The sequence below is a fragment of the Acanthaster planci genome, linkage group LG17 (assembly GCF_054643075.1).
Source record: "Acanthaster planci isolate LZ-2023a linkage group LG17, COTS_SCS, whole genome shotgun sequence".
In the NCBI taxonomy this organism is placed as follows: domain Eukaryota; kingdom Metazoa; phylum Echinodermata; class Asteroidea; order Valvatida; family Acanthasteridae; genus Acanthaster; species Acanthaster planci.
In genome coordinates, this window is record NC_141793.1 from 4,176,187 (window position 1) to 4,201,419 (window position 25,233).

The following is a 25,233-nucleotide window of genomic DNA, read 5'->3' on the forward strand; positions in this document are numbered from 1 at the left end:
CTTTTTAATGTTTTGAGCACTGTGTCACAGTGCTAACAATTTGCTGCACTGTGCTTTTTTTTGCCCTGTCCAAGAAGTCAAGATCTTCAAGCCGAATATTCCAGGTGACTGCACAAGGCTTCCATCACAAATGCTGATTAATGCCATCCTCGGCTGCGTTCACGTGTGTCACTCATGTTAACAAAAATGTACTCCTGAATGCTCAAAAGGCAGGAGTGTGCCTCGCAAGTGAGCGAGAGCATACTCACGGGCAGGCCAGGGTAATACGCAAGTATGCATGGTTATCTTGAGATGGCAGAAAAGTTAACAATTTCCATGCTCATGATGGGATCTGAGAGTAATGCACACACAATACTTTGGCCGTGTTTGTTTTTACATGGATCTGGATCATGATCAGTGATCCGTTGTTGGTTTAGACACCAAAACCCGCAAAGTGGCTGGTGCGAACCAGCGTTAAGATCGCTGATCGAGATGTAGATCAGCCTGAAACAAACAGGCCCTTTCTGTCCCCCTTCCCAAGTATCGAGAGTGACAGACGCGAACGCAGCCCATGATGTGATAATGCAGGGTTCCCACAAAAATGTAATCACCAAATTCCATTACTTTCCCATGACCCCTTTCCCTCCCATACATGGCACAATTTCAAGATAGCTTTTTTTTTTTTTGCCAATTTTCCGTAACTTTTCAGGGAAACTTTTTTCCCAGGATTGTTCGGTATTTTCCATGATCATGGGAACTCTGTCATGTTATAAAAGCCGCGCACAAATTATAACCCTATGGCTTGAAATAACACAGGCGTCTATGGGAAATGCACAGAGCCACAAGCTAGTGGCTTTTACAGTCTTGTGTGTTATATCCAGCTGTAGCCAAGTAATTTGGACACCATTGATATTTACCCGGATATATTGGGACTTGTTCACTGGTTGGTAGACTAAACTCCTAACCCGAAAAGAGCTGGGTACTTTTGTGCATTCTCACAGTTCTAGGGGAGGCAGATTTCAGATTTAACCAAAATTGCATGGGTGTTGATCGACTCGGTTTGTATCCAGTTACACAGAGGGTTTGATCCTCACTGCCATTTAATAATTCAAATCATCCAACAAGTCACGCAGGGCTAGCACTCCTTCAGCCAAGACATTGACATGTGGGGAGGTTACCTGATTTGTTTACTGTCACTGAGAGTGAGGTTAGGGCCTGTTCGGAGAAATGGTTGCTTGTTGATTGCATGACTCCCTTTTTTTGCCCTCAATAAATATGACCATTCTTGCTCTGCGCTGATTGCTGAAATCTAACTCCATTGCTAGTATACAGTGTTGGCGTTGAGTCCGTTAGAAGTCAATCACATTTCTTGTCACAGGTGACGAGGGGAGGGAGTAATCAATGACATAGGAATGTTTTCATCGCAGTTTTGGTCGCTCTTGACCTATCCTGAGTTGCGATGGACTTGTTAGGACTTACAGTGGGCTGTTCTGTAAATAAATACCCAAGACGGTTTAGCCATTCCTGTTGGTTTAGAGTCTGTCACTTGGCCTGTCTTAAATGGTTGATAAAGCAACAGCTCACGGGAAGCGTAGACAACATGGCTTAGAGGGGTGTAAAGGGTAATAACTACTGTTACAGTCGAGTGAAATTGTTGAACAAAACCATTGGAAATATTTGCGTTTTTCACTTGTCCCTTTCTGACTGGGAAGTTTTTCATGAATTGGAAAAAGTATGTGCTTGGCGGGCCTTAAATGCCTGTTTAAGAACAGCTCAAGAGAATGGACGCCAATAATGTCCCATGCCACTGGCACATGCATAGTAGGTGCCATGTGCACACATAAAAGCCAATGAGCCAGTGCTGTATTTCAAGAAAAATATCCTGGGAAAGAGCTGGCAGCCCAGTTCAGCAGAGGCTGCTCTGATCGTGCAGACATCACAGGCGGGTCCAAATGACCTCGGACGCCCTCCGTCTCGAGCATGCTGTATCCAAATACATACTACCTCCTTGCCTTGCGAGAGGCACATACCATAACATAGCCAGGGGGATGTTTGAAAGGGAAAACAAAATAAAACTGTTGAACAAAGTCGTCAGAAGTTTATACTTTGTAACACTGAGTTTGTGACTCTAAAGGTTTTCATGAATGAGATGTGCTTGGCCAGATGATAATGACCTAAGGCAAAGATGAACTCCATTGTCAACATCAAAGTGTAAGACTGGCTAAGCACATTACATGTACTTATTCCATTATCCATCTCCCATGTGCACTAGTAATAACTAACAGTTACAGTAACTATTAACTGATATTGATCTGACTGATATTAATCTTATATCTTAACTGATATTTACCCTGCACTAGCATCACTACTGCCTGTTTCATTTACCATTGGCCTCAAAATATTAAGCACATTCCAAGTTTAATTAATTGTGGATTTTTTTTGCCCTGCCCAACATGCATTAAAAACACTGTGTACTCAGTGTTTGCCCATGAAGGCTTGTGAAAAACCACAAATGAACTCGGGTGGGATTCGAACCCACGACCTCCTGGTTACTAGTGCAGACATCTTAACTACTCAACCACCGAGCTGGTGCCAGTGTCGGCTGGCTGACAACTATTTCCAAGGATGGATTTGCACCGGGGAGATGTTAATTAATTTGGAATTTTTTTTGCCCTGCCCGACATTCCAAGTTTCTCAAAAACCCTGTCGGTTTTGCCTTTATTAATTGATGGAAGAGTAGACAACAGCCTTACATTGACATTCCATGGAGAAGCAAAAATCTTGTTTGGCTGGCGTTTCACAAAAGGATTTGCCAGTCCCATGCCTGAACCTCATGAATACTTGTTACTTTTCTCACACATGCTAATGTTCAAACTGCAAGGATAGAGAACTATCTCGGCTTTTTTCTTACTTTGTCTTTTTTTGCCCCATATCTAGCTCGACTTCATCAAGGCCTGTGCCCAAGATGACGGCAAGTGTATCACCGATCTTGACCTACGTGCCACCCTGAGACTCGAGGGGTCAGTCACTCCCCCCTCCCCACCACTGTTCCCTCCTGAGAGTAACACAGATGAAGACTCCTTTCTGACTGTCCCAAATTGGTCAAATCTAAAATACTTAATTTTCCAGTTGGTGTTTCAATTGATTCAGTACCAAAACTCAACCTCAAGGACCAAAAAAAAAAGCCTGCTTCTTTTCCTTTTCTTAATGTGACCCAACCTAACAGAACGAGTAGCCGAAGTCACTTCTGAGATGAAAGTTTTTAAAAGAATTACGCATAAATCACCAGGAGCCCTCAACCTTTTTGATGCACACATGCTCATGTCTATTTGGGTGCCCAACTGAGTGGCACATCAAAACAGTGACCCCAGTTTGCTCTTTCTAAGGTAAAATAACACAGAACTTAAATGCCCGAAGACTCTTTTTGTAGGATCCGCTCACAAAGTAATACTTTGCTTGGAGTCCACTCCTGTACAATCAGACTGCAGTTTTGAGATAATCCTTCAAGAAGAATTTATGCTTTGCCTTTGGATTTGTGAAGTTCTAAAAAGAGAGTTTTGCAGAAGGTGTTTTGAAAATTGTAACAATTTCCAGTGAATACCAGTCAGAAAGCATAGCAGTAGTTTGTATTCTATCCAGCAGTTAAAAAAAGGGGAAGGTTACCTGTCAAGGGAGGAAGTAAACCGAAATGTGTGAGCAGGACAAATTTTTACTTAAATTTCCTGTCTTTAAAGTGGCTAAATAAGAAGTTGAATGCAAGAGAAAAGAGGGAAAAAGGATAAGGTATCTTGATCCCCCAAACCAGATCCACTACTGGTATCCATTTTTTTTCCCCTGTCGCACAGGACACCCCCGACACTGCGCAAAGGCGAGCACAACGAGCTCATCGTGGACGTGGAGCTGAAGAACAAGGAGGAGCCGGCTTACGATGCCAAGCTAACCATCACCTTCCCCGAGATGCTGGTCTACAACAAGGACTCGCAGGTAATTCCCCTTGCCATTATAGCCCTGGTGCCCAAGTTGACCCTGTAGACAGCATTGCCGAGTAGTTCCTCCCCCCGATGCATGATCATGTGAAAATCCAATTTCCGAGCGAGCAAAGTTGAATTTAACTTTTTAGTTTAACATTGCCACTTGTACATGTCGAGTTGTCAGAGAAGGTCTCGGACAACTGCGTTCTTGCTTGATGCTCGTAGTATGGCTAAGAAACGAAACCCCATTTGTCAATAAAAATCACTGACATTATTTGAAATACAATGAATTGAAGTACCAGTTCTGAGCTTCAAGAAGTATTGTACCCACCCATAGAGAGTTTACACAGCTGCTGTGTTGTAGGCCAGTGCTTTTGTTCCACATGGTCTGCACAAAGGAGGTTTCCCTGTGGAACAAAAGAACTGCCCTGCAAGATGGCTACCATGCAAAGCCACTATAAAAGGCATTTCATACAAACATTTTTGCTGTTAAAAGTGCCAATTTGTTTCCATTCTTGGGGTTAAAGGATGTCACGCACTTGGTTTTTCACAACCATCTGCATCTTGACAGGTTGCGTGCTATCGGCGTTCATTACAATCAGGTGGAAACTTGGGCTTTTTACACATGGATCGGGTATCGGTCCCTACCGTCCATAGGTTCTACCCAGCATATTTGCTTTTTTAAGACATTCGGAGGGTTTAGAGTGGCTTTGATCAGTTGTTTCTCACGGTTATCTGAAATCATTGACACCATGTTCTACAAGTGCATGTACTGGGATTCAATGCTGAGATGTAGAATGTATTAATGATTGTATCTGTATTCTGTTTGTCGGTTTGTCTCCATCTGTGAGACACACTGTGTCCTTGTCTGTCTCTCTGTTGGTTAGTCTGTTTGTCTATCTGTTTGTTTGCCCATTGGTTTGCTGTATTTGTGTTTGCTCTTTTCTGTTTAAGTGTTCGTTTGTTAGTCTCTGCTTTCAAATGGTGAGTTACAGATTTTGCACCACTCAAATTTTATGTGTCTAATGATGTTTTTTGCCTTTGAGAAAGATTCTGCTAGGATCGAAACGTCAGGCCCTCCATATTTTGTGATTTGTATTTTAGGTCATTGTAGTCAGCAAGCAGTTTGCAGCAGTTTTGTATTACATATCTAATGCGCTTTTTATGAAAATAATTTCTTGATGCGTGGTTTAATTCTTTTTATTTACCATTGATTGGATGTTTATAGTCGTACAAAAAGACCACTACATATGCAACTATTTGACAAACCAGACTGGTAATAACAATTCAGTTGGATTTTCCCTCCACCTCTAAAGCGGTGTTGCCAACTTTGCAGGTTTCTTCAAGCTTACGAGCCAAAGTGCCTTCCGCACTTTCCAGGATTCTTTTGTCATGTAACCAGAAAAGTGCCCGACAATACCAGCAATAAGAACCCAAAAGAATATGTTTGGAGTTATCCACGGAACCTACTTCCAACGTATTCTGTCTTTGCTGTTTATTTGCAGCATATTGGCTCCCGATGTAACCAGCTGCCAGACAACAAAACGGTGATACTTTGTGAGCTGGGCAACCCCTACCCTGAATCGCACGATGTAAGCATGATCAGTGAACAATTTCAAAGCATTGCTTAACATCCGATTTTGTGCTATGAAAACCTCCGTCTGTTGATAACAAAAGCAGAGTGACACCAACCTTAACCCTGCAGGAAAGAGTTTCTTGAATCAGTGACGTAATAATACAAATCTCTAGGCGCGTGGAACTATCAGCTGTCCAGGCCACAGAATAGGGTTTAGGCACCAGCATCATTTTCGGCTATGGTCAGCACAGCTTAACCGTCACTGCCCTCAAGAGTTTACGGAGTGTGAAAATGTGGCCCCTGAATAGGGGTAGTCAGGCACCCAGCTATTTCAACTGGCATGAGTTTGTGACCTTGGACCGTAAAAATTTGCCCCTTGAATCCAAATGAGCAGGTGTCTGTCCATTTGATTGGTGCATATTTTTACCTCAGGCAATGAGACTATGGCCCCTGAACCTGAATAAGCATGAGTCCAACTTTACTTGATTGGTGCAAGTTTGCAACCAGAAGAGATGAAAATAAGTCCCCTGAATCTCCATGAGCATTTTCTTTGGTGAGGTGGGCACCAGATGTTTGATTGGGCCTGCTCCAGTAATGGACACACAGAAAACTGAAAATGGCTTCAACAAACAACCACTGCACTCCACAGTTTGGTTGGACCCCATTGTAATCATACAGGGGTGTGGGAATTCAGCTTTTCAGCTGATTTCAGCTTTTTTTGTTTAGATATTAGATGTTAAAAATGTCAGGTTTTTTGTGCACCTGCAGTGTACAAACGTATGGGGACTTCTTACATTTGAGCTTGTTGCTAGCTGTTTTCAGCTTTGATTTTAAGTGGCCAATCACACCCCTGATTAAAGCTGCGTTGCACTACACGTGCAGTTTGTAACCTGATGATCTTTGTGCCTTTGTTGCGCAGGAATTCTTTACCGTCAAGTTTTTTACTAGTGACGTGCCCCCAGATGCTGGAAACTTCACCATCACGATGGTAGTCACATCGTAAGTGTAGTCCGTCCTGCCAGACCACAAGAATTGATAACACAAATGAGAGGTGTAAGACTGCTGAATGGTTTTCGTGACTCTGGAGGCAGACTTTCTTTTTTCTGCTGTCCCAGACTTGATGGCAAAATGCCCAGTTGTGATCTGTTATTTTAAACGCGGAAAATTTGAAGTGAGGTCGTGGAAAATTTTGGTCGCAGTTGAACCAGTCAAAATTTCATGCCTGCCTTACAAACTGCCTTAGTTTGTTGAACTGGTACTAGAAAACATAAACAGCTCTAAGATTCATCTAGAAAAACACATTAAGAAATGCACTTAGTTTTTGCTGATTGGGCTCATGCCATGACCCGTGACTCGGACTCTCAAGCTACGTACATTGTAAAAACTCAGGACGCAAACCAGGACTCTACTCTTGGGGACACGGACCCAGACTGGAACTGAGACCCCGACCCAAATTCTGGAGATCGAGACTTGGACTGCGACTCGGTCTGGTACTTGGACTTGGACCCAGTCACAGACTTGATCACAGACTTAATCAGGGACCTGACTCGACTTGGTGTAAGCATTGTCCAAATTACTCGACTACGGCTTGACGTTGCACACGACCCCATGGGTAGGGGCTGCAGCCAATGTACAGTCCTGTGTAATGTCATGCCACAGCCAGGTAATTGGACATGGCCTTTGTTCATCAGCACTCAACCCATATCGTTCTTTCACACAATTATAACTTTTTCGATCTTCTTCAAATTTTAGGACAAACGAAGATAGTCACCCAGAGGACAATCATATTACTCTGTACGCTGAAGTGGAGAGTATTACCGACATGGAGCTCTCGGGGTGAGTGTCAACTGCGCGACCTAGGCCAATTTTTTCAGAGCTGCTGTAATGTGGGGCTCACTGATTTATAGCAAAGTTTGCTGGCTGAGCAAAAATGAGCTGGGAACGGGTTGAGACCAATGTAAATCGGATGGCATTTGTGGCGGGCACCATGCTTGTTGCCACTCAAAGCTGAAGTGCTTTTTCTTTGCTGATCCCAGTGGTGGTGTCGTTTACATAGCAGAGGATTAACTAGGCGTTTCGTTGAGTGTGCGGCTACCCTTCATTTCAGGGATGGAACATAATGCATTCTCCATAGCAGTAGTATAAAGTGAAGAAAAAAGAGTTGAAGGATTGTAGCACAGAGGTTTTGAGCAAAGTTGAATCTGATTTCGTTCACCAGAGAGACCAACAGGGAGCATTACACATTTGGCGGCGTGGTGCGCGGCGAGAGCGCCATGGAGTACACCGACCAGATCGGAGAAGAGGTGATACACACCTGGAAGGTAAGTATGAGTATGGCCACATCCCCAGCTGGAGGGTGGGAAGATGGGGGGGGGGATGGGTGTTTTAAAAAGGCGGTGGATAGTTAGCTGTCGCCGGCAAATTTAATTTAACGATATTTTGCCAGGCACATGCGGCAGTAACTGTTTTTTTGAGATTAAAATTCTTACCGTGACAAATGTTAATCTGGTTTTGCAACAACATATTCTCTGTGATTTCATGTTCATAAGGTGAGAATTGGACCATTGTAGATGTTCGGACTATTTTCCATTTAGAAACCTCCAGAGCCGGGAAACGGAAAAGGAAATGTGATATTTTGTAATTGTTGTTGGCAGCACTGTGAAAAATTAAAAAGAACGTTTGGCAAGAAAAAAAAGTCGACAGCTGGGGACCCGACCTAACTGGGAGCGTTTGTTGTGATCTCGACACTTAGGCTATCCACTATACGCATCAAAGAGGGCACTGACTTCTTGTAGCTGGCTAAATACCGTTCATTTAAATCGTTGGTAACAACTAAATATCAACTGTCATCCCAAAATTGGTCCATTTGGGAATTGCTGCCAATTGGGCAATTGTTCTCACTTGGGTGAGGCTCTGAACAGCAGTGTTCCCGTTCAGAGCATTTGACTGTGCATGCACACCATTTCAAAATCAGGTCATTCCAGATTGGGAGTGTGCTAGTAACACTGCTTATTCCAACTTGGGACAGGTTGAGTACTGCTTGTGTTCCCACGCAGGAATAATTGCCTGTACACTTACATGTACAAAGTGGCACCGGATCAGGTCATTCCAAATTGGGCAGATGCAGATTTTGTGCAAGCCAATCCTGCATGTTAAAATTTTTCTTGTCGTCAGGACAGGTGGACAGGCAGCTGGATGGGACACTGGTCCTTTTTTCGGACACTTCTGTAATTACAACTTTTGGTATTCGTAGAAAAGATCCCCAACTTGGGCATAATGTATAGAATGCCTTGTCTACACTGTTGACCTTTTCCCCCAAACATTCACTCTACGCTGTGCAGGTGGCACACTTTCAGTAAATGCTTTTCAAGGTCTTAAATGGCTTGCATTTGCTGCCACTGACCACCCTTTGACCTTTGGTGCAGATATACAACAAAGGCCCAGATACTGTGCCCGAGTCGGAGCTGACCATCAGCTTCCCCTTCGAGGTTGCCAACGGGAAGTGGTTGCTTTACATGACGCACATGCCGGAGGTTCGCGGCAACAGAGGGCACTGCGAGATTGACCCCATCTACGTCAACGAGCTCAAGATCAAGGTCAGTGGCTTTTTTCAGTGACTGCCGTTGTGCACGGTGAGCCAGTTCAGCATCCCAGTCAGTGTATATGCAACATGAAGGGTGTCAGAGATAAGTTCAGAATGTCAGTATGCACGCACATGAGCTTGCTGTATTCAGCACGTTGTACGCCACCTCCGGCGCATTGAACATGTCAGAGCTGTACGTCAGGTACATGTTCTGAAATGACCCAACCTTTTCTTAATACCAACTTGGCTCCCGAAGGGACAGATTTTGCGTCCGCGCAGATTTAGACCACTAGTCAAAGTGTTACCAATGTACACATGTATTACAGTCCTTGTAGTACTGCCATCACAGAGCCATTGTCACTGGTATATCATTACTTCCTGTCACGGTTGCTGCCGTTGGGGGCTGAGTATGAAACTCATCTACTAATCGTAGTGCACTGGTACACTGTGACATTGGTCGCCGTCTGGTAAGCTGTTTAGTGTTAACCTCCTCACCAGGAGCGACCCAGGTCACCTTACGACTTGTATACCACCGCTGCTCCAACCAGCACCCGGAGCTTGCCTCCCAGCACAACAGTATCGTCCACGGAGGCATCACTCACAACAGGTGCCGCTAGGAGGAAGAAGAGGGCGGCTGGAGGCGGGGCAGGAGAGCAGGAGGAGGTGTCCAGACCTCAGAGAAGCAGCAAGGGGCAACCCTTGAAGGGACAGACAGTGGGACTGGTAATAACAATTTTTTTTATATAGTGTCAGATTACCAGAGGATTCCAAACGCTTATTATCATCATCCGTGCACATTGGGCTCACATCTGAAGATTCCTGAAACTATCTAAGCCCCTTGAGGAGTATACGAGCCTGCTGCTGCCATATCAGGCGTAAACGGCTGACCGTATCTGCCCATGGTTGAGAGAGGCACATGGAGGTAAAGTGACTTACCTAAAGACCTCAACATGCTACCACCAGATGGATTTGAAACCCTGACCTCACGATTACAAACCCTAACCACTAGGCCACATATCCCCCTGATAAAGAACCCTCAACCTGATCTTCTCTTTTGTCATCACTGGAGCGTAGCATGGAGCACTTGCCATTTGGGTGTGCAGGGTTCGCATTGTTATGGAAGTTCCTGGCGGGGAAGTGTTGTCTTGCAAAGTCATGGAAAACTGGGGGGAAAAAACAATGTCCTAGAATCCTGTTGTCATAGAATATAGGCCATGGAAAAGTCATGGAGATGGAGATCATGAAAGGGTCATCTTCGGAGGGCCAATTTTGATGTTATCACACAAAATCAGAAATTTACAAGCTACATCCTGCTCAGTCTACAGTAGTGGCTGTGGTAGTTGTAATACCCCCCCCCCAAAAATTGTTCTGCCAATTTGCATTAATGTCATGGAAATTGTCATATTTTGCTCCCAGAATGCCCTTGTTACTTGGCGCATCTTTGGAAACCACTTTCTTCTACCCCTTTTTTTCAAGAGCAAGCATTGTTGACTGTAAAAGATGGCTAAACAGGCGCTTGCATAGACCATGCAAAACAACAGAATTAGCGATACTGGTCGCCAGTTGGCTAAACAAATGCATATCTCTCTGCATACAGCACCTCTCTATAAAGCCTATTTAAAGGAGAGCCATTTTCAATCTTGTTCCCTGAATCTATCATATTCAATGTAATTTGTTAAGTAGGGTGGTACAAAACTTTTGGGGGTTCTAAGCCTCACTTTCAGATTTTTTTGGAATATTGCTTAAAATGTTTAGATATAATTAATCACAAATTAATTTTATATTATTCTAAATGTAAATTGGCACTAATTTGTTTTACTCTCAGTGGCCTAAAATGATAAGTTAACCTCACTTTCAATTCAATATGGCTGACGCATGAATACAGTCTAATAATCGTTTCGTTAGGTAGCATATATACCTCTTCCTTTGTTGGACCAGCAGCTTGAGTCCTAAAAGAACTGCTGTCAATTACTGCGTTGCCTGCATTGTGTGCGCCCAGTTTCTTGCCAAAGACACCAGAGGTATCTGTGTGAGTTATTTGTGATTTTTTTTCTCCCGTCTTTAGGCTTGTTCCAACAAGACAGCCACCTGTTTTGACTTTAAGTGTCACTTTGACAGTCTTGCGGAAGAGGAGACAGTACTGGTCGTCGTCAGGTCCAGGCTGTGGAATAGCACCTTCCAAGAGGTGAGTTTGGGCACTCTCTCGTGACCGATTTGACGAAACTCTCGCTGCCTATTGGACAAAAATTACTAATTGCTGATTTGAAGAAACTCTCTTTGCTGATTTGATGAAACTCTTGCAGTCAATTTGACAAAACTCACTCTTCCTATTGGACCAAATCTAACTGCGGATTTGACAAACCTCTCACAGTCAAGTTGAGAACATTCGTGCTGCTAATTGGACAATAAACTCCCACAGCCGGGTTGATGAAACTTAAAGCAGTGGTGTTACTCCTTTTAAGCTACGTTTCATTGCTCAAGTCATTCAACCAACTGTGACACATTTCACGAAACTCACATTGTTTGTAAGTGTGGGACTTGTGCAAAAAATCACCAGATAACTTGTGCAGTAATGTTGGGTGAAGCAAGTTGCATTGAACAAGCTGGAGGTAGAAGACTTTGCCACTTACTCAAGGTCATCGTAAAGTTCTTTGCTCAAATGATGACCTTTTTTCATAGTCTGCAAACCATTTTCATGGTCTGCAAAGAGTGAGGAAGGTGAGAATCTCTATCTTTGTAGAAATCCATTACCCCTGTTTCGCTCTGTTCGGAATTTCAGGACTACATCAATGTAGAGCAGGTATTCGTGGGGTCAGTCGGGCGGATCAAGATACTGAATGCCCCATACCTGATCCAGAGTGACTTAGAAAATGACGAATTTGATGTGAGTATATGTAAAGCTGTGTGCAAACATTATGGCTGTGACTCTAACTTAGTAGTGGTTATCAATCCTGTAGTGGTTATCAATCCTGACATAAGACATGAGGCAGGGAACCAGCCTGTCATCCTTAATGATGTAATAATGCCATCAGTGCCAAGTACCCGTGATATGAAATAAGACTGTAGGTACAGTCAGCTGACTTACTTGCATGAAAAGTAATGAAACAGAATAAAGCCTTCACGTTGCAAGCGTGGCTTGTCTTCAAAAGTTTACGTAGTGACTGGCCTTCACTGGTAAATGGACCAGTGAGAATGCAGCTCAAAGTCATGAATATACATGAGGTGTGGTAATCGATTCCATTGACCCAATTTACCCTGTCTCCAGCTGACCACCGTTGTCAAGTCTGACGTCGACACCCTACCTGAGCCGGAGCCCCTAGCCTGGTGGATCATACTGCTTGCCGTCCTAGGGGGCCTCTTCATCCTCATCATACTCATTCTCTTGCTCTGGAAGGTAAGTCTCCTCCGGATGATCCCTGTCTCACACTTGGCCATGGAGGAAAAAAGCCATTGTTATGAGGGCCAGCATTCTGTAGATAAATATGGAAACATTTTCAGATATACCTTTCCTTTGCCGTGTTTTTATTTTACTATGAGAAGTGGTTTTTGTTAGAGGGAGGCAAATTAAAGCACTGTTTGATAAATCCATTGAGAGACATTATGCAGCCATGTCTGTTCTGAAAGGGAAAGGAAAATGAAACTTTGTAACAAATTTATCGCTGCAGATAAAAAAGAAAAAAGATTCCAGTTTTCCTTCACATGTACCTTGATTTACATGTCAGCAGCTTGTATTTCTGTAAATAATCACCCAGTCCATATTGTTGAATAATAAGCCTTTTGCAAATTGTATTAGAATAAATCTAGTACCCTGAATTATCTGAGCGCACTCAAACATAACAGTTTGAATCCCCAGACTAAAGACACTGTTGCTATATCTCTTGATTCGGGGCAAGCTTCTTCATAGCGACCTCCATCTCTGGAATGGACTGGTCTCTTTGTGCCCTTCTTATCCATTGAAAACAGGGTATTGATGCAAAGCATCTCTTACGTTACTAAAGAAAAGCTTGCGCCCAATCACGAGGTGTAGAAACTGTGCCTTTAGTATGGAGAATTGAAATTACTATGTTCACATGAATTTAAAGAACTCAGTGTACCAGATTTTATTCCATCCTGATACGCAAAAGGTTTATTCCATTGCTCTGTAGGTCATCCTTTTCATTTTGCTAGACTGTATGGTTGGACCCCTTAACCATAACACCAGGCCTCATGCACCCTCTCTCAGTAATCTTGAACTTTGACCTCCTGTGTAAAATCATTCTTGGCCCCCCCCCTCTGTAACAATGGCCGTGTCCGAAATGGGCTCCCAGAGCTACAGCTAGGTCTGTGGTCTCCACGTGTTTCCAGTGGAGTGAAGACCGAGACCTAGCTCTAGACAACAGATTCGGATGCAGCCATCATACCAGGGAACATGTAACAGTGACCCTTGACCCCCTTTTTTAGTTATCCCTCCTAGTGCTGTAGAATATAATAACACAACCCGAATGTAGTGTACAACTGTTAACAGAATCTGTGTGCGGCGACGAAAATTGAGACTTTGTGCAGAGAGGCCAAAATTGAGATTGTTAACCACTTGCTGCTGGGTGGTTTGAAAAATGCAGTGCACATAATCGGGACTTTTTCAAGATTTTCAGTTTTCAAAATTCTTCAAAAATTCATCATTTCATTTAACGGGCATTTACACCCACACGAATTACTGTCTGGTGGCCACTCTAGTCCGACAGGCAAAATCTATTGACGCCTTAGTATTTCAGCCAGGCCTGCAGCCTTGTAAAAGAGCACAGATTGTGTGGTGTTATGTAACGTTCTTTTGTTCATGAACCTGGCACACACCTTTTCAATAGGGGCCAGATTAGCGTGCAGCGGTGCTGTGTAGCTCATTGCTGCGGTGGTGGAGCACTTTTGTCTCCAGTAGTAATCCGCTCGCACTAAATGCCCCAAACCGTGGTATACTGTTTCAAAACAAGGCTGGATTATCTCCACTATTTAGAGTGAAAAAATGTCAGTAATGCCCAGCAGCCTGGTCTTTCGTTCTGAGTACAGTCTTCTGTTACAAGGCCCAGTTCCCTTTGTTTGATTTCGGAGACCCTGGCCTCGCGTATAAACACACGGTACCCGAAACCGGAGTGCCCGGCAGCAAGTGGTTAAGCATTCCGTAGAATGTACAGTCCATACCACCGTATTGGGAAAATATATGTTGCTGAAATGCAGTAGCCATTGTATGAAAAAGCACCAAACAAGTAGCTGCATCCAAGTTGAAGTTGTGCAGCACAGCTTTTCCCATGAGGGGTTGTATGCAGTATTTGTCAAGTCTCGAAAATGGGACTGCCAGATTATCTCACAATATCATATGGTCAAGTAAGTAAAGAACAGCATCAGTCAGTTTGTGAAATCTTTCTGCCCGGAATGCTGTCATTTGCGAGAAAAAAGAGAAAATTTTAAACTTGTTCCCAATGATCATCTGAATGGACGGTCATTGCAGCAAGTGGCCCCTTGTTGAGAAGATTAAAATGATAAACTGCTTTCCCCCAAATCAGTGTTGAATTCTAAATTTTTTCTTTGATTGAAAAAAATTAACGCTAGATTCTTGTTTATTGTTTTTTTGATTCCATTTTCCTTCCCCGTACCCCTCCCTTATTGCCAATGCCTTCATGTCACGCATGCATTCAGGTGGGATTTTTCCGTCGGCCAGGAACAAGATCTGGTGGTGGTCCAGTGCGTACTAAAACTCGGCTACCTATTGATTCTATTGCCTTCACCACTAATGAAACTCCACGTGCAGCGAGTGTCCCCCTGGGAAAAAAGAAAGAAAGAAATGTTCTCCTCGTTGGGGCAGTCGCACCATCTCAAAAACAAAGAGAAAACTTCAAATGTGTATATTTGTTGCGTGCGAGACTATCAAGGTCACCATCATGCACTGTTAAGATCAGTATGGAAGATTATAATTCGGTAGTTCTTAAGGCGGAGGTTCTGGTGAAATGCCAAAATTCTGTCAACTCAGACGTTCTACACATTTTTCAGTGGACTTTAGCAGTGTCATTACATTTCAGAGTTCTTGTAGTATTGAGTTCTTTTCCTCAGCCCTTACCCAAATTTCTTATGAGGTTGGACAGTAGGAATGAAGTCAAGACAGACTAGTCGACAGTGGCAATAAATATCAAAAAATACCTTTAAATGGTGTAAAATCAACTGAAAACTACTCTTGGGCACACAAAAGGTTAAGATCATGATAACTGAATGCAAACAACAACAGTTTGTTATAGCTTGTTGGGGATCAAAATTAAGTCAAATGTCGCAGGAGTAAGATGTTAACAAATATACCAAGAAAACCTGACACAACAGTGATCTTTGAAATAAAACTAAAACAGGCAACTGTGAAAGAATGCATTGAACCATCAAGATATTCCCAGAACAATTTAAAAAGCCATCAGGCAAGCTGTCCACAAGTCCTGTCGACAAGCTCTCCGCAGTTAAAGAATCCGAGATGACCAGGGCTAGGAATAAGTGTTGACCAAGCATTCATACTCAAGCTCATGTCATCCTGCAAACACTTTTGTCCGACCTAACTCATACCCAGTTCTTGATGAATTACTCCAAATTTTAATACTCGGGGTCAGTGGATGGTACAGCCCCAGAACTGGAGTGTGCCCTTTGTCCTTCTTTCTTCATCTTTAGGGGAAAACTCGCTGCTCCGTGGCACTATCAATCATTACCGTTGTTTGGGATTTTGTTTTACACTGGAGAGGTACAAATTTGAGTCTATGATGCCCCCTTGAACACGATAATTGGATCCTGAAGACTGTGTTGCGTCTTTGTAAAGAGCTTTATTTGAGGAAAAGACACAAATTGCTGAGGTTGGATTTGAGCCTGCCAACTCTTTGAACCTGCTTTCTGAGACACCTGCACTAGAAAGCAAGTGGCCGTGTGTTCAAGTCCTTCCCCAGCAAGGTCAAGATTTGTCCTCCACAAACCTTGGGAACTGCCAAGTGTACAGTGCTCTTTTCCAAAATCTTATGCTGGCAGAGGACATCGCGAAAACTCAGATTTATACCAATTGGTGCCTTTTGTGAAAGAATGCATTTTGCTCAGTGCGCCTTGTATTTGTTGCATTTTGGGTCTGTCAATTCATATTAAGTTTTAAAAGAAGTGCCTAAACTTTCACGTTGAGGCCTGATAATCTAGTGTGTACCTGCAGTTGAAATACTTGGTGTGAACTTCAAATGCAATAGATACATGTACACGATGGAGTTGATAAATACATTCACACGAGGGCGCTCTAATCACTTGACTCAGTCTTTCTTTTTTTCCTTTCTTTCATTGCTCTGTTTATTGAAGTGTGATATGACTGCAGCTTGCCTGACTGATTCCACAGCCTTGACCTGTTTACCTGCACCATGCATTCATTTTGTGGTTTTCGTTTTCTCATGCTGTACTTTCCAGCTTTCGGTACAGGGTTTATATGTTGACATGGTTTAGGATGGTGGTTTTTGTTGTTTGATTTGAAGTTGCCTTTTATCTGTTGAAAGATTTTGTGCCTGAGAAGGTTGATGGGGAGAAGACGTCAGATTAAAGTGAAAAGATATTTCCAAAAATTAAAAAAGATACATGCAGAAACAGAAATTAAATAAAACATGCTTATTTTTGGTGAGATTCACAATCACAGAAAGCAGGGGTGCTACCCTGCCAAAGAACATGTGGGAGCATCGCTTAGCAACCTCTATTGACTTCATTTCAACTGAAGGCAGTGGACCAAACTGGACACGCCAGAACCCAGCGTAGCATATGAACCTTGTCAATACTAACGACTTAATGCGGTCTTGACACTGCATACACCAGTAGTCTACAGTACCGGAGTACTAACCCTAACCCTTCAACTAATTTTTATCAAAAGGAATGGCGTTGTTCTCTTACTTCTTTTTTAATGGGATTCTGCACTTTGTGTTTTGATCTTTTAAGTGAACTTCTCTACCGGAATTATTTTGATTGAATTTGTCCAATTTTTTCGGATGGTTGGTTCATTGTATTTTCAAGTATTGGTTCATTCATTATTTGTACTGTACATGATGTATTGTGTTTAATGACAATTTGCACCGACTTCTTTTTGATGATAGTGTCAATGTTCTCATGCACAATGTTAGTTTTGTTTTTTTTTTCCAATGGCATATGTGAGGGTTTCATATGGAATTTGTTGCACTCCATTGTCAGTTTGTCATGAGAATGAACGTCCCCCGATTGACGTGGTTATCACGTGTTGAATTTGATGTCTTTTGCACTCTGCTTTTTTATTGCCCTCCCTAGGAAAAAGGGAGCTGTTTTATCCTTATCACATGGCACATTTTAAATGTGCTGATTGGTAGGTAGGGGGGCAATACTCAATTCTGCCATTCGTCGAGCCACAAGACCAGTTACAAGTAAACAGTGTTGTTCGTGCAGTCGAGTCCATCACAAGTCTTGTCTAGAGGCCTTTTGCAGTCTGGAGTGGATATTTGGAAGTCTATTTTAGGTGCAATTGCTGTGCTGGTATACGGTCACCTTTCAAAGTCTGTCCTATTAGGAATACATGTACATAAATAACCCTTGAAAGGGGATCTTGGGGGGGCTGAATATTGTTTTAAGAAAAAAAAACTATCTGCCCGCTGAACTTGCCATCGGGTAAAGATGCCCAACTTATATGCACCTGTGACTATCCATGGCATGTCCACTGTTGAGAATGGGCTTTATATTTGGGCAATTTGGATTGATATGGGTTCTTTGGCAGTATGTCTGTTAATAGTACTTAGAAAAAAGGCTCAACCTGGAGCCTTAGACTTCAACATTAACCGTGGTCAAAGATTGAACAAGACCCACTTGCATACTTGTGCTTTCTGGTGGTCCCATGAATTTCCATTACAGTAACCCGCACATTGACTTGTATATATGTAGTTGCAGTCCAATTTGGCATATGCTGTTATTGCTGGCTTCACTCTAACAAGTAGCCTGTGCTTTTCGCACTGTTAAAAAAAAATTCACGAAGATGCCTAAAGATATTGTACCGGAGGAAATGTTACAGTCGCAGTGCCTTGAACCACTTGGGAAACTAACTGGCTTTGAGAGAGATGCACTCTGTTGTCCAGTTATTGCCTGCATGATCATTGGCATTTGCTTCATTCACATTTGAACTCTGACCTCTACTGTTGGTCCTCGGTCTGTCATCTTCCATCGTCTCTGTCATCTTTCTTATCTCATCTTTGAGGAAGTGTCTTGCCAAGATGTGGCGAAAATTCACAAGAGTGTTGGTGTTTTTATTGCAGCCTCACTTGCAGTGTGCATGAAAAGAAATTGGGCACAGAACAAAACAAAAAGCAAACCAGCTTTCTTAGTCTACAGTGAGTAGACCGACCCCCAACCTCGTCCCATGGCCTGCAGGCCACGCTGCACACTGAATCATGCGCAGGTGTTTTTTTTTTTTTCATTTTGACACTGCTTTGCTACATGATGCAGTGCAAACTATGGTAGACTGTTCACACAAACACAGGGGCATGTGAAAGAAATTGTCATGTACCTGTGCAGGAAAGTTGAATTGCCAAACACCCCAGCAGGATCACCTGTTGTTCTGTTGACCAGGGCCCACAAAATATATTTCTTTGGAAACTTACCTTTCTGGGAATGATTGATTTAACCATCCATATTGCACTTGCTCAGTCAGCCACAGCTTGCAGCCTACCTGACACTTGGGGGCCGGTCTATTCCCCCCCCCCATTGACCTCATCCACAACTGAGAGGTCACTATCAAACTGTCCTCATCGAGAGAGGTTATTCTGTACAGTGACCTTGTCTGGAGTGGTCAGCATAATGTCACCCAAGGCCCCAAGTTAATGGAGTTTTTCAGCAGATTTTCAAAACCAAAAATCAGCTGGGAAGCAGTTTATACAGGAAGTGTAAATCATACAATATTTTGGTCGATAACCTTTTTGAAAACAGTTTGAAAGCATATGTTTCTGTGCGTACTAAATGTCTGTGTGCACCAGCTCCATGTAAGGCTGTGAAGGAATAACGTGGCTGCGGCTTGAAATTACACTCGACTCTATGGAAAGTGGCTGCAGCCGCTACCAGAGACTCAGGTGCCCAGCCCAGAAAGGTACCAAGCATGGAATGACCTCGAGGACAGAGCCCCACTGATGCTAACACGTAGCTTTTCACCAACATGACTATTTTCATTTGTCTCTTCCTTCTTTTTCTCCTGAACAGTGCGGTTTCTTTGAGAGGAAAAGAATGGGCTACAAATACGCCACGGTCACCCAGAAGACAGCGGCCGGAAATGCGGCCACTGAAAAGACGGCCTACTACGACGAGAAGTATTTCACATAGATGCATCGGTTTTAGATCTCTCTCATAGGGCGCCATCTTTGTAGGGAATTTAGAGCTGTATAATCATCGCCATCAGGTGCGCATGCGCACGCAGTGCACAAAATGTTGTACACGTTCTGCGCGTGTTGATCCGAATGTCTTCGAAATATGGCGCAGCTGATGGGCGTCGCGAAAAATTAACATCCAAAATGCCAATGGCACTCTGTAGGAAGTAACGTCAGTTGAGAGAGACCTGTGCGTTGTTCAGCACTTTTGAAACGTCATGCAGCGTGCTAATGGCAACAAATAATATATGCAATTGGTAACTGAGCACTATTGGGATAGATTGGGCTTTGAAAGATGCTGGTGTTGGAGGTCGGTGTTGAAGTAGTCGCGTTTCTGTACCTATTTCTAAAGCTTGAAGCTTGTTTTATAAGGGGTGGGCTAGTAAATGGTGCTGTCCTTCTTAGCAAATGTGCAATTGCTTATTGTTAAATTCAGCAGTAACTAAATGCTTTGGCCAGTGTGTGGGAAAGACAGGCAGGTGTGTAGTACCCTCCTCACGGCATGGTACAGCAGCAGACTTGTCTGAATACTTCAAAGGTTCCAGCCCAATTCCCACCCACCTTTGATTCTACATGTACGTCCCTTTCTTAAAGCAACAGCCGCTTATCGGCCTTTGGCCCCACTTCTCATCTTGAAACTATTCGCAGGCCTTTTTAGTGTTGAGGCCAAAATGAAATAAAGACCAACCCGTGTTTGGCTTCTCGGGAGATGGGGTTGATGCAGCTGGCATCTACTTGGAATTTCAGTCCAAAGTGAGATGCCAGGTTCGAGCCTGAAAGGCAAATACTGGGTGACAGAGCCAAACTGAAAGAAGCAACCCAATATTTATTTTGCTCTGGTGAACTGCAAAAACCTTCACAAGGCTTTGAGCTGTTTGCAGAGAGTTTTAACCCTCTTTGCCGAAGCTAGACACAAAAGTTGCTTCCAGACAAGGGAGACCTTGGCAGTGGCCTTGCCTTTATTTATTTTGCTCTCTGCGCTGGGGGCAGATCTCTTTCTTGTTCTGGTTTTTTACTCCATTTTAAGTTTTACACCACTCTGTTATCCAACTGACAGTAGATAGGAATGCCAACAACCCAAGTCCATTTCAAATCCACCGATGATTTGGAAAGTAGTGCATGTTTAGACAGGAACACAAGAGTTTCCTTGTTTGTGCCATTTGCATCATGTTGAGGTTTGGTCAGATTTATCAGTGAGACATAAAAAAAAATATAGCTCCACCAGCAGAGATCCTGTTGATTGTTCTATAAGACCACGTGTGATATTAATTGTTAACTGTGTGGCTTCCAACTGCTTACATTGTTTGCCGCATTATTTTGAACAGTACCAGTACTGCAATAAACATTGGGCATGTCTGGATTTTTAAAAATATTCCGATACTGAAAAATATTAAACGGATCTTACTCCTACAATGCTAGGGATATTACGAAAGTTTTGATTTTGGTTGCTTGCCTGACTCAAGCACAAAACTGATTTTTAACTACGCATACACTGCATGGATAGTTTAAAACGCTGTTAGTTCTTGACAGCCCAATTGTTGACGATTGATCCGATTGGAAGACATGTACCTTTTTCTTCTTTTGTGACAGGGTACAAGTTTTATTAATAATAATAATATTTATTCCCCTCGTTTGTTTATGATGATCACAGAAACTTCGTTCAGGGGACCAGGCCAAACCCCCACAATTATTACTAGGTATGAGTTAGACATGGTCAGAAAAAAAGGAAAGGGTTCTCAAAAATGAAGGGGTTTTCAAAATAAAGTCAAGGTCTTAGTGCATTATCCATCTAAATTTTGAAGATTAAAGGGCGTCAATCGGTTGGGGACGGTGGACATTTCCAAATGGGGGGATACTATTCCACCCCCCCCCTAACCCACATTTCTTTTCCTAAAAAGCTAAATGAAAATGTATACCTTGCAAAAGTATTTGTTTAAAAAATGGCAAAAGTAGCCAGAAATTGTCTCGGATCACATCACAGAGCATCTATACTCCATTACTCCATACTTCCAAACCCCAAGCTGCTCAAGGCTTCGCGCTCGCATTTGTTCTGATCAGGGCTATATCTGTCCCCCACTTTTCAAAACGGATTGACGCCCTTGACAAGACATGTAAAAAGCAGGCAAAATAGTTGATAAACCCTTTGGTGTTCGACAGAAATTGTTAAAACTCCTACAAGTGGTGCAAATGTTGCAATTTCGTTCAGTATGTGCAACCCGAATGTGCTTCAATCATTTTTCATTGTTCAAATCAAATTTTCTGTGTTTTCTTTGTTCCAACCGTCGTGTCAATTTCTTCCAAATCTTCTTTTCTCACTGAACTGCACATTTTAAAAAGTACATTGTATCTTGCCACATGTTTTCCTTTCATTGGTGCTATCGTGATAATAATATAATAATCGCACTGTACTGTCGCACCGACGACCTCTTGTGTATGTTCAGTGTAGCACGACGCACGTCGTCGGGCCACCTTTCAGGAATTTCTTCACCGGTCTTGTTTAATCCAAGCGAAGGTAGCACATTGAACGAATTGCACAGGTCCCACTGAAAGAGAGCGTGTCTCCAATTAGCATTTTGCACGTTCTTGAATTTACGACGGCGTAATACCATTAGAATTTTTTTCCATAAGCCACCTCTCACTATTCAGTCCATGTACATGTACTCACTTTCATAGAAGTTTACGTATGCATAACCAGTAAAATTAATTCTGGACATTTTTATTAACCAAATAATAAGCCTTGTTCAAAACATTTACATGTATATGCAGGTTTTCTAACTGTGTATTCGTTTTATAGTTTCATATTAACCCTTCCATTTTGTGTGTTTTATTGTGCAAAACTTTATGCTTCCACACTTGTCAAATTTACAACTCAGTTCACACAAAAATATTCTTTCCATTCTTTTTTGTTAATAATGGCGTTTGTCAGTACTCGAAGTGGTAGAAAATAGTACTGTGTTTCCAATATTCTGCTTGCCGTCGCTATTTTGTTGTTACATTATTACACGTGGTTTACTTCTCCAATTCACAAGGGAAGCCGAAGTTGGAAGAAGGTCTGCAGCGTGCAGCTGTTGTCAAGAATACAACCACGGGTATACATGTAGTTTGGTAACAGAGGCTGGCAAAGCTATCTCGTTCCTGTATTCTCGAGCTGTTTTTGCCAAAGCCGTACCCATAGTGATCCAGCGGCAAGAAGAGCAGGCGACCATGGGCGACTTTAATTAATGCATATGGTTTGTGTAGTGTACAATGGCATTTCGAGGTGACGCACTGACCGTCTTCGGTCATCTGTAGTGGAATCAGTTTATTGGCTAAGCAGCGTCTAAACTCATTTCTTCACAGTACTGTGCTATCTTACTGTCCAAGTCCCTGTTTTTATACTACTTTGATATTGTAAAAGTATTACTTTTATGTGTTGCAAGTCCAAACACTGTGTATTTATATTTTTAATCTTTAGGCTTTTAAAGTTCGCTTCTCTTGAAAATACTTTTGTGCATGGGTTTTTCTCTGCTAGATCCATAACGGTGATAGAATTTGACAAAAATGGACGAAAAGGGCTAGCCGTTTTAGTCTGTGTATAGCTTATAATCTAGAGCAAATGCTATTTAATTTAGCGGCGCATTGTTTTTATTTAAAAGTTACCGACGAATGTAAATTGCCTTTGGAAATCTTGAAAAGTACTATGGCAGTACGGTGCCGTTGTCTGAGACTAAAGACGCCTTTGTAATCGTGCTACTATATTATAAAATTATTCATTACTATTTGGATGTTTTTAATTGCTTATTTTCAATTTTACCAGGAAATGTTTGATATTCTTCCCCCTTTTTTAGCAGTATCCACTCCTTGCATGTGTCATCAGTACTGTGACGTTTGTATTAATTGTCAATTTGGACAAAAAAGGTGAAAATGCGCATTTTGTGTAGGTGTTCGCCGATTGTCTTAAAGAACAGTAGATAAATTATGCGCTTGAAGATTTTTTTGTAATCGGTGTGGATGTGAAAGATAAGAATAATAAAGTCATTTGGTTTACATGAAAGAAGGATTCTTTCACCTACCGTTGAACATGTGGTCCTCATTTATTGATAAAAGCGTTTGGTGGAGAGGAACATTTTCTCCTCCTTCCCCCAAATGCCGTGTATTTCGGGAGCGAAACCAAGTACTGGAAATCGACCTGTAACAGTGACGGGAAGCTATGTATTCATGTGCACGTCCTTTAAGTAGTGGGACGGGACACGATTCAGTAGGAAAGCGCTCGTGTATACAAAAGTGTGACAGTTTGGGAAAGTCCTTTTATCCCCGACGTTTCCCCTCATTTAAAACTAAACCTGCAACACGTGTGCTGATTAAAATGAAAGTTTACGCACGTTCCTGAAAATAATTAGAGCTCCGTATGCAGGGGTTGTGCCTGCGGCTAGCAGTTTGACTGTTGACTTGCCCACACGTTTTAAGGACTGCCGCTAATTGTTTCGGGCGGTTTTTTTTATGTCGTTGGTTTACTCTTGTGGGCAAGCTGCTCGCTGTAATCTCAAGACATCTCGACTACTAATAAATGCTCGCTTTCTTTTTACCAGTTATGCGCTCTAAAAGAGAGCGAGTTGAATGGCGTTGGAAGAATGAGTCTGAAATCGGGGTTGGAGGTGTCGCAAAGTGGATCCAGGGCTTCTGTACTGCAATGTTATACCTGCCTGCTCTTGCTGCCAGCGAAGACCACGCACCAGAACTTGCAGCGCAAAGACAGAAATGGAACTTGAACTGTGGCGGAACCTGGTGCCGCATCGAGTTTCGGGAACCAGTGGCGTAATTGGGGTACACTTTGTAGGGTTCACGGGGGGGGCTCATATTCTGGAGGGGCCACTCAATACGTTCAGGTACAGTTAAAACACCGACCAAAGAGGACTATCACCACATTATTTCCTCCTCTAATTTCTGAGCGGGTTCTTGCACGCGCTCTGCGTATACGCAAAGACCATACATGCCGGAGTAAATTAGTTACTCGTACTTATCGTGTTGGCACATCAAACGTGTATAAACTTCCACGCCTCATGGCGCACCTATTCGGTGAGTACCAAACAAAAAAACCGCTTTTGTTCCGCTCAGGGGGAGGCAGGTGTCAACCTCGACTCCATGGGCTGTGTGCACATTTCTTCACTAGCCCCTGGTCGTGCAGAATACGAAAATGACGCTGACTGCATTGTGTCAAGTCAGTTCCGATCTCGCGCGTGATGATTTCAAAAGCTGCACGCTCGCGCTTACGTTTTACGCTGAGAGTTCTCGGCTTTCCCCATATATATCACCAAATTGGTTTATGATAATGTGCTGTGAAAGTGAGGAACTTTACAACTAACAAATATCTCTATAGGTTACAAAATAAAGGAGTGAAAATACCGGTAGGAATTTATGATACAGTTACCTGTGAAAGTTGTGCAGGCACGTACTCCCTTGCAAGAAGCATGGTTTGAAAGATGTAAAATATGGCGCGTAGATCTCATCACACAAGTTACTGTGGACAACATAAATTGAGTGATTTTACATCTAAGCAGTGGCTTGCTAAAATTAATATACTGGTGATGACAAGGTCAGGTAAATGAGTGAGAAGGTGGTTACAGGAATTATTTTAATTCTTTCTTTTTTAGGAATTAACAATGGGGAACTAAAAGGGGCATCTCTACACCAGAAAAAAACAATTACGCTTACGGGACAGGTGATTTCTATAAGTCCCTCTCTTGGGCCAGTCACTAG

General features: G+C 42.7%; 1 protein-coding gene and 1 long non-coding RNA gene across 5 annotated transcripts in view; one reads left to right on the forward strand and one right to left on the reverse strand.

Annotated features, from left to right (window-relative positions):
* itga6 (integrin subunit alpha 6) overlaps positions 1 to 21,372 on the forward strand; it is a 43,253-nt gene extending 21,881 nt beyond the window's left edge. For 2 of the 4 annotated variants that reach the window (XM_087148169.1, XM_087148167.1), the window contains exons 15-28: positions 78 to 104; positions 2,917 to 2,999; positions 3,825 to 3,963; positions 5,456 to 5,542; positions 6,446 to 6,525; positions 7,279 to 7,362; positions 7,745 to 7,847; positions 8,952 to 9,122; positions 9,608 to 9,832; positions 11,175 to 11,294; positions 11,889 to 11,993; positions 12,375 to 12,503; positions 14,777 to 14,821; positions 19,334 to 21,372. In XM_087148169.1, coding sequence (XP_087004295.1) covers positions 78 to 104; positions 2,917 to 2,999; positions 3,825 to 3,963; positions 5,456 to 5,542; positions 6,446 to 6,525; positions 7,279 to 7,362; positions 7,745 to 7,847; positions 8,952 to 9,122; positions 9,608 to 9,832; positions 11,175 to 11,294; positions 11,889 to 11,993; positions 12,375 to 12,503; positions 14,777 to 14,821; positions 19,334 to 19,453 — 1,518 coding nt within the window. In that variant the 3' untranslated portion in view covers positions 19,454 to 21,372. The remainder of the gene's footprint in view (positions 1 to 77; positions 105 to 2,916; positions 3,000 to 3,824; positions 3,964 to 5,455; positions 5,543 to 6,445; positions 6,526 to 7,278; positions 7,363 to 7,744; positions 7,848 to 8,951; positions 9,123 to 9,607; positions 9,833 to 11,174; positions 11,295 to 11,888; positions 11,994 to 12,374; positions 12,504 to 14,776; positions 14,822 to 19,333) is intronic. The other 2 variants (XM_087148170.1, XM_087148168.1) reach the window with 2 other exon arrangements.
* Positions 21,373 to 23,180: 1,808 nt separating this feature from the next.
* On the reverse strand, positions 23,181 to 24,440 carry LOC147796291 (uncharacterized). Its single transcript, XR_015428197.1, has 2 exons — positions 24,176 to 24,440; positions 23,181 to 23,665 (listed from the first exon to the last, which is right to left on the reverse strand). It is a non-coding gene; the product is annotated as an uncharacterized LOC147796291 (long non-coding RNA).
* Positions 24,441 to 25,233: the final 793 nt, after the last annotated feature.